General features: G+C 41.5%; 1 protein-coding gene across 1 annotated transcript; it reads left to right on the forward strand.

Moving 5' to 3' along the window:
- The first annotated feature begins 339 nt into the window (after positions 1-339).
- Positions 340-9144, forward strand: LOC125112674 (histone H3.3A). Its single transcript, XM_047755017.1, has 4 exons — positions 340-490; positions 2031-2181; positions 3269-3422; positions 8496-9144. Exons 2-4 carry the CDS (start codon positions 2054-2056, stop codon positions 8622-8624), a joined length of 411 nt encoding a protein of 136 aa, XP_047610973.1. The 5' UTR covers positions 340-490; positions 2031-2053; the 3' UTR covers positions 8625-9144.
- The last annotated feature ends 283 nt before the right edge of the window (positions 9145-9427 follow it).

Here is a 9427-nt window from a genome sequence, read left to right on the forward strand (position 1 = left end):
CCCCACCCCCTCACTTCCCCTCGGCGCCCCAAACCCGGGCTTCCAGAGTTCGATGACGTGTGCGCACGGAGCCGGGTGGGAGTGCGGAGCAGGGGAGCGGGAGTCAAAACTGGGGCGGGCGGGCAGCCGTCTCGGCGGGAGCCGACGGCCCTTCGGCGTGTCTTTTGTGTTTGTACACACACGGCGCGAGGCTGCCGGGAGGAGGGAGCGGGCGGCGCGCGGGGGAGGGGCGAGCGCGCGCCAGCGAACGGGAGCGCGGGGGGAGGGGCGGGGGCGGGGCGCGAGCAAGGGGCGGGGGGCGGGGCCGAGCCTTCCCTCCATTGTGTGTGATTGGTTGGCGCGCGGCGCGGGGGCGGGGCGGCGTGTGTTGGGGGATAGCCTCGGTGTCAGCCATCTTTCAATTGTGTTCGCAGCCGCCGCCGCGCCGCCGTCGCTCGCCAACGCCAGCGCCGCCTCTAGCTCGCCGAGCTCCAGCCGAAGGAGAAGGGGGGTAAGTTTCCCCGTTTGCCCGCTTCCCCGGAACCGAGCCCCGCTTGCCGTCAGCCCCGGGCCGGGCCCCGGCGGTGCGGAGGGGGGGCCCCACGGTCCCTCCTGCTTGGCCCACAAACTTTTTGGCCCAGAAATGGAGAGGAGCGAGTTTCCCTCTCCCCTCAGGCGGCGGCGGCTCCGGCGGCTCCCCTGTCTCTCGCCGCCTCAGCCCAACAGCAGCAACCGCCGCGTCGCCGAGCCTGCTCTCCCTCCTCCCCGCGCCCCTGGCTCCTCTTTCTTCGGTGAAATCCCGCCCGGCGCCCCTTCCCGGGACCCCAGACCTTCACCATGACCCGCGCGGGCCTCTTAACTACAGCCCCCGGGCCCCGGCCCCCAGTTTTCGGGCGGGAAAAGGGTGGAAATTGCCGCTGCTTCCCACCCTGGGGTAACTCGCTTTTTGCTGCCTCCCCACAGTTGTTGCTAAGCTTCACCATCTTGTCTCTCTTCTCTGGTCACCGACCATATTTTTTCCCCCGTTTCTCTCTTCCCCATTTCAAAAAAGGAGGACAATTTTTAAAAGAGAAACATGTTTTTCTCCTTTTTTAGAGAAGCGGAAACTTGATGCATTTGAAATGCAAAAAAAAAAACTTTTGCATTTTGGAGGGCGGCACGTGGCAGGGGATCGGGGTATTTTCAAGCGTTTTGGTGTTTTGTCTCTTTGGTAGGGAATCGGATACGTTTTGCGATTGTTTCCATTTTGTTCGGGTCTGGGAGCTCAGTTTGGCTGCGCGAGACGCTGGGAGCGAGACGGGCAGGCTGGGGGACCCTGTGCCGAGGGGCCGGTGGAGGCGAAACCAAAAGTTTATGTCGTGCTTGGGGTGGACCGGTCGGTCGCTCTCGTGCGTTAATTAAAGCCTGGGTGCGGGGCACTTGTTTTTATTTCATTGCGAAGCCTCGGAGGACTGGACGGCGAGGACGGGGCTTTGTAGAATGCTCGCTTGGTGGTAGCTGTTGTTCCCCTCTTGTTTTTGGAGACGCCTTTTTGTCAACAGAACTGTAGAGATGCAAAATCAGGAATGTTTTCTGATATTTACAGCAGTCTATCAACTGCCAGACGTAAAGGGGGGGCAGCGCGGGGGGGGGGGCTAAAACCTTTTTTGCTGTAATTTGACGCGACCTTTCTGTGGTTTGTGGCTTCATTATTTTGACTTATTCGTTGATCGGATGTTTACAGACATTTCTAATTTCTACTTTAATTAAAGAAATTGAAGCGAAGGCAGATAGGGGTCTTTTTGTTTTGCCATTTATCGCTCAGATTTAGCATTTTGAGAGATGACTGGTGTTAATGCTAACAATTTTCTAGTACTACAGTTTGTTTCAAGAAGTCATATTTGGGTGGTAGGCGTAATCTGCACCCTTTCAAATTATGTAACATTACGGACATTTTTAAATACTGAGCCAAATTTTCAGATTGGGGGGGCGCGGTGGCAGTGGCAGGAAAACTTGTATGTTTGGTGGTTGCATGTGGTGATTTTTTTTTTTAATTGTTTTGATGCTGGTAGGTAAGTAAGGAGGTCTCTATACCATGGCTCGTACAAAGCAGACCGCCCGCAAATCGACTGGTGGTAAAGCACCGAGGAAGCAACTGGCTACAAAAGCCGCTCGCAAGAGTGCGCCCTCTACTGGAGGGGTGAAGAAACCTCATCGTTACAGGTATTAAAAAGACGGGAAAAAATGGGGCAAAGTGTATCTTCCGAAGTAATAGCTATACAATCTAATAAAAAGATGTATAATAAGCATCCTTTTTGCCTTAGGGAAACTGGTATTTTTTTCCCCTTTTGGTTATTTACTAAATTTTATATTTGGTGTTGGGTTTTATTAAGGACCATGTTTAATTTCGAAGCTGTAATCTTAGCTCAAGGGAGATGTTGCATCAGTAATATCGTTAATGCTATGGAGTAAAATTTTATTTAGCTGACACATTAGAAGTTTTTTAAATAATAAAGTATTGTTTTTTAAATACCCTTTTGAGGATGCTCTTGATTGTTGTCAAAATAATTTCATCACGATTGGGAGAATTTTTAGTCCTTCATTTACTTAAATTGGGTTATTTCCGTCTATTAAAACATTAGTTTTGAACTACCCTGAGCAGTGTTGTTAAGGGCATCTGCCATTAGAGGGCAGAAGTTATCCGTATTTAGGTGCCCTCTGTGAATGATTTTACAATTAACCTAAAGTAAAAGCTGGTACAGTGGAAGAAATAAGTCAGAATTGAGGTAATTTTCTTGCTGAAAATCAGTTAAAAAAAGAAAAAACTTCTATATGGAAGACACCTCACACAGTCAAGAGTATTCAGATTTAATCATTGATGAGTGATGGTCCTATTCAAACTAAAGGTGTTCTGGGGAACCAAACTTAATGTAAGTGTATTTTTAAATGAAGCTCATTGGGTTGTGTTGGTAGGACTTTTAGAAGAATTGAGGGTGCTGATATGATAATTATTGCAGAAGTTAGTTAAGTATATATGAAAGATGAAGAAAATAAAGGGGATTTTGATTAAACTCCCTGCCAGGAATCTACATTAATATCATGCTTTTTGCTTTAAAGGTATTGTGGTGTTACTCTTAATAGACTTGAATATTCAGGTCATAAATTGATAAGTGAAATTTGATACCAAACCTGAAGAATAGTTAGGTGATTTTTTTGGGGGTGGGGGGAGCGACAGCATCGCTTCAAAGCTGATCACTCTTATGTCTTTATGTATTTGGTAACCATTTCTTTAATGTGTTTTGCTTTAAAGGCCTGGTACCGTGGCACTCCGTGAAATTAGACGTTATCAGAAGTCCACTGAACTTCTGATTCGCAAGCTTCCCTTCCAGCGTCTGGTGCGGGAAATTGCTCAGGACTTCAAAACAGATCTGCGCTTCCAGAGTGCAGCTATTGGTGCTTTGCAGGTAAAATGGTGGGTGGGAAAGGCTCTAAAGAGTTGGCGGTACTGCTTTGTACCAAGAACAGTTCTAAATCTTTGCATATGCATGTACAGTTTAATCACCACAAACTGATGAGGTACGTGATAACTATTTCACTGTTGAGGTGTCAGAAAGGTTAAGTTGCTCAAGGACATACATACAGATATGTAGTTTTAGACTTTGAGACACTGAGATGTTTAAAGGGAAAAAAAGCCCTTTAGTTCAGCTAACTTGCTGCAGGACATTAAGAAGTCATGGGGCTAAAGGTCTGTATTGGTGATGAGATTCAAACAGTGACAACTTTTTAGGGAAGTTAGAATAAATGGCTTCCAGCACCTGAAGAGGTGATTGCAAATACAGAAATATGTGGGGTGAGAATAGGCAGTATTAATTGTGCATTGAGGTAAAAGAAGCATGAGTGGTAGTTAGGATTGGATTGACAATAGGGAGGAAAAGATAGGCTTGTAAAAGAGAAATTCGAAGACTTGTTTGCTGAAAGGGATTATGTATGGATTTCTACTTAAATGGCAAACAGTGAATTTACTCTTAGCTCCAGTGTGTCAGAACTTTGAGAAATACTGTTTTAGCTGCGGTTATATATTTGAAATATTGATGGTTTATGCTACAATTAAAACTTGAAATGCCTACAAGTAAGATTTGATTAGTTAGATAGATATAATTAACATCAATCACTTAAGGAACCTATTACTATTATGTTAATGTGTTTGGCATTAGTTAGATCATTGTAACTCAAAGTGTGGTAAGACTACCACCTCCATCAGAGCATGGGGTTGGAGGTGATTAAAAATGCGTGGAATGTTAGGCACCACCACAGACCTGAATCTGGAATCTCTTGGGGGAGGGTTCAGAATCTACATAGATTCCATTGGAGGATTTTTCAGGGCTGCTGTTGCCAAGCTTTTCCTTTATGTGTGAGGAAGATTTGATAGGTGGATTCTACCCTGAAGTGTAATTGGTTGAGCTGTTTCTATGGTTAGTCTGAACTTCACTTGATTGGTGAATTCCAGGAGTAGACATCCATTAAATTCTCAATGAATTGAAATTACTGAAATTTCAAACTACTAAAATCTTCCAATGCTGGTACCTAAAACCTTTATTTTGTTTTAATCATTGACCATCTCTAGAGCCCATTTTGTTACTATAATTGCTGATCACATTTCCCCACTAATTTTAAATACTGAGATATTACAGTATTCTCAGGCACTGATTCAAAGCTGATCATTTTGTTTAGCAGGGCTCTTCTTGAAGAACACAACATTATACTTGAAACTCCAACAATGTTGAGCTTAAGTGTCAGTGATGGAGCTTTGTGAATTAATTACTAAACAGTATGGGTGAAAGACTATTGTGGGGTGTTTTTGGTTTTTTGTTTGTTTGTTTGTTTTGTTTTGTTTTTTTGCTTTTTAGGGCCGCATATGGAGGTTCCCAGGCCAGGGGTCCAATCTGAGCTATAGCTGCTGGCCTACACCACAGCTCACAGCAATGCCAGATCCTTAACTCACCGAGCAAGGCCAGGGATCAAACCTGCAACCTCATGGTTCCTATTCGGATTCGTTTTTGCTGAGCCATGATGGGAAGTCCAAGACTGTTGTCTTTTTCAAATTTGTATCTGAATTTTCATGTTGCTGTTTATTAAGATATGTATTTTATGTATGTCATTAAGTGTACTGGTTTTTAGCAAAATGTTCAACTCTGCTACCTGTAGTACTTTAGCATTAGGTAGCTCTTTATTGGAAGAGTAATCTTAGTTGTTAGAAGTTTTTTTTGGTTTTTTTGTTCATAAAACTTCAGATCTCTTATTTAAAGGTATAGAGATGGAGAATTTGCAAATGGAAATAGGACAGTGGAAGCTAACAGTTGAAATAGAATTCCAGAAGTCACTTTTCTAAAACAGCGAAATGAGGACAGGAAGTAGTCCAATAAGGATGATAGAGAAATTAGTCTAAGTTTGCCGTAGATAATCAAGAATGAACTAACTTAAAATTTAGTCTTTGTCACTAATAGTTTGAACTAAGGCATCCTTGGGTTAAAAATGGACATTGGTGGTTTAAAATGGTAGAAAAATCAGACATTGAATATATTGAAAATGTTATGAATTAACATTTCCTTCCAGTCATAAGATATTTTTTATTTTGCTATTATCTCAAAATTATGTTCATTTGGCTATAAACTAATGTAGAGGTCTTTAATTCCCATTATAGCCTTAATGTTTAGGAGACTTTGGGACCTTGGTAATAGAATTAGAAATATATGGGTCATAGTTAGATTCCCTGTGAGTAATGACTCTCCTCCCAGAGCTGACCAGACAAAACCCTGTGAAACCTGTGGTCAGATTCTAAGACAGCAGTGAGAGCCCCAGCTGCCTTATGCTGCCTTTGAGTGGTATTAGGGGAGCCAGTGGGTCATTCCACTTCAAATGATCTCTGAATTGTGGGACTTGTTTACTTGTCCATATACCAGCTTAGGGTGCTGTTTTTTTTCCAAAAGCCTTCCGGGTTTGCATGATCCTAAAATATGCTGGGTGAGACAAATTGAACTGGTTTCTATCTTAAGGAACTTAGGTCCTAATATCTGAAGTCCTAGTATCTGAAGGCTACAATATGCTATGTTTTCCAAACTTTTTACCTATTTCTCAAATATCCCAAGAATGAATCCCTGAATATTAGGGACTTCTACTTTTAATATATTCTTTGGGATAGGTAAGAAGAAGGGATTATTTGCATAGAAAAGATCAAATTTCAGTTATAGTTAGATAAGAAAAACCCAGCAAATACTTTTCAAACCTCTACTTGAGGGCAAGGCAGTGTGAGTATAAAATAAGATCACTGTTAAGTAATTTAAGGGCTTTAAAAGTGACTGATGTACTACGCCAATTATGAGTGCCAAGGAATTAGGAGGGGTTCAAAGTTATCTGCACCTGGGAACTAGGGGCAAGAGAAGTGTTTGGTTTCTCCTTCATGGAATAGTCTTGAGCTCGGCCTTTAAGGGTAGGTAAATAAAACTTGGCTCTTGATAACAAAAGATGAAGAAAGTTGTGTAAGGATAGTAAAATTTGAGTGAAACAAATTTTTATAGCAGAGAGATAGGCTAAAAAGATAAAGGTGCAGTTCCTGCTATGGTGTGGCTGTGTCTCTGCAGCTCTAGGACACAGGTTCGATCCTGGCCCAGCATTCTAGGTTAAAGAATTTGGCATTGCTGCAGCTGCAGCATAGATTACATCTGTGGCTTGGATCTGATCCCTGGCCCAGGAATTCCATGAGCCTCCAAAAAAGGAAAGAAAAAAAAAAAGATGAATGGCATAAACGTGAAGGTTACAGTTTTTTTCATAAGGTGGATTAATGTAGACCATTTGAATTAATCGTTGCTGTTAGTGCTTTTAAAAGCAGATCTCAAGTTTTATTGGCAAAGTCAGAAAAAAGTTGGTAAAAAGTAAATCTGGTTCTTCCCATTTGTATATCTTGTGTGTTACTTAGTATTGAGGGGCTTGAATTGCTCAAGTATTTTGTGTTTCTTTTTGTTTTATAGTTACCTAAAGGTTCCAAATTGAAGTTTGTTTTGTTTTGTTTTAAGGCCACACCTTCTGGCGTATGGAGGTTCCAAGGCTAGGGGTTAAATCAGAGTTACAGCTGCTGGCCTACGCCACAGCATAGCAACTTGGGATCTCAGGTGTGTCTGCGACCTACACTGCAGCTCACAGCGACCCACTGAGCAAGGTCAGGGATTGAACCCAAATCTTCATGGATACTAGTCAGATTCATTTCTGCTGTACCACAATGGGAACTCCTGGAAATAATTTTAAATGTGTCTTCAACAGAGAAAACTTGCATGTAGAGAGGCCAGATAAGGTCTTCATTCAGTATTCTTAATCCACTAAAACAGTTGGACTGATGACTAGACTGGTAAAACAAAACAGTAGCTTCATTTCAAAATGAGTAAGCAGATGTTTTAAGTTGGACTAAAGGAGTCTTCAACTTTTCAGATAACTGTAAAATGTATAATAAAAGTTAATTATAAAAAGATCTTATACTGTTTTGGGGAAAACCAGAGGGATCAATATTAATGCTGGGGGGTTACAAATGCCAGTACATGTTGGGGTACATGGGGGAGTACAGTTAGTAGGGGAAAGTAGGGGGCACATCAGCAAAGTAGGTTAATGTATGTAAATTAAGACGCAAGTGTTCTGGGACCCTGTAGTACTCTGAAAACTGAGGTGTTAAAGAAAAGGTAGAGAAGAAGGACCTTATGATGGAAACCTGTGGTCAGCTATATATATATATATATTTTTTTTTTTTTTTTTTTTTAGGGCCTCATACATGGCATATAGAGATTCTCAGGCTAGGGGTCAAATTGGAGCTACAGCTGCTGGCCTACACCACAGCAATGCCGGATCTAAGCCACGTCTGCAACCTGCATCACAGCTCACAGCATCACGTATCTTTAACATTAATCCTTTTAAGGCCAGGGATTGAACCCACATCCCCATGGATATTAGGTTCCTAAAACCTGTAAGCCACTATGGGAACTCCAAAATTGGATTTCTTGACTTAACTCAAGATATGCTTTACTAGAAATCACACATAATGTTAGAAAAAATGAAACTTTTTAAGTAACGAAATAAGTTTTGTATTATTTGGTAAAGATTAACAGGCTTGAGCTTTTCACTTTTCATAAGCTGCCTTTCAGCCTTGTCCCACAAATTAGAAAATGTAACCATTTGGGAGTTCCCACTAGCTGTTTAGGAACCAGTGTAGGTTGCTGCTGAGGCCTGGATTTTATTCCCAGCCCAGCACAGTGGGGTAAGGATCTGACGTTGCTGCAACTGTGGCTCAAATTTGATCTCTGGCCCAGGAACTCACACATGCCATGGGTGCAGCCAAATTAATTATTTAATTAAAAGATGTGAGCATTTGGTAAAATAGTCAACATCTCCTGAAGTAGGATTTTAAAGGGCTCAAAAACTTGATCATTTTAACTGATAAAGATGTATCTTAACTGTTTACATAAACATTAATATGTTTTTCTTTATTCCTTTTGTAGGAGGCAAGTGAGGCCTATCTGGTTGGCCTTTTTGAAGACACCAACCTGTGTGCTATCCATGCCAAACGTGTAACAATTATGCCAAAAGACATCCAGCTAGCACGCCGCATACGTGGAGAACGTGCTTAAGAATCCACTATGATGGGAAACATTTCATTCTTTAAAAAAAAAAAAAATTCTCTTCTTCCTGTTATTGGTAGTTCTGAACGTTAGATATTTTTTTTCCATGGGGTCAAAAGGTACCTAAGTATATGATTGCAAGTGGAAAAATAGGGGACAGAAATCAGGTATTGGCAGTTTTTCCATTTTCATTTGTGTGTGAATTTTTAATATAAATGCGGGGACATAAAGCATTAATGCAAGTCAAAATGTTTCAGTGAACAAGTTTCAGCAGTTCAACTTTATAACAATTATAAATAAACCTGTTAAATTTTTCTGGACAATGCCAGCATTTGGATTTTTTTAAAACAAGTAAATTTCTTATTGACTGCAACTAAATGGTGTTTGTAGCATTTTTATCATACAGTAGATTCCATCCATTCACTATACTTTTCTAACTGAGTTGTCCTACATGCAAGTACATGTTTTTAATGTTGTCTGTCTTCTGTGCTGTTCCTGTAAGTTTGCTATTAAAATACATTAAACTATACCTGCTTTTGGTCTTTACTATCAACCTTACCCGTACAATCTATTCACTTGAAAGTTCCACGTTCAGAATAACTTTAATTGTATCAAGTGTTTTGTCACTTTATATCTGAAACAAGACTGTTGAGAGAGGGAACACATAAGCTTTGTATGGGAAGGAAGCTGGAGCTACTGGCCTTCCTCCTCATTTTTAGAAGTTTGCAGATGGAAAGTTTTATTGGCTAAGACCAGATTTTAGCTCTTCGGATATGTGAAATTTTTTTTTTTTTTTTTTGCTATTTCTTGGG

The sequence above is a fragment of the Phacochoerus africanus genome, chromosome 12 (genome assembly GCF_016906955.1).
Source record: "Phacochoerus africanus isolate WHEZ1 chromosome 12, ROS_Pafr_v1, whole genome shotgun sequence".
NCBI classification, from domain to species: domain Eukaryota; kingdom Metazoa; phylum Chordata; class Mammalia; order Artiodactyla; family Suidae; genus Phacochoerus; species Phacochoerus africanus.

Coding starts and splice junctions, on each gene's coding strand:
- LOC125112674 (XM_047755017.1), top strand. CDS start 2,054: ATGGCTCGTACAAAGCAGACCGCCCGCAAATCGACTGGTGGTAAAGCA. Junction 2,182..3,268: donor AAGAAACCTCATCGTTACAG/GTATTAAAAAGA, acceptor TTTGCTTTAAAG/GCCTGGTACCGTGGCACTCC. Junction 3,423..8,495: donor CAGCTATTGGTGCTTTGCAG/GTAAAATGGTGG, acceptor TTCCTTTTGTAG/GAGGCAAGTGAGGCCTATCT.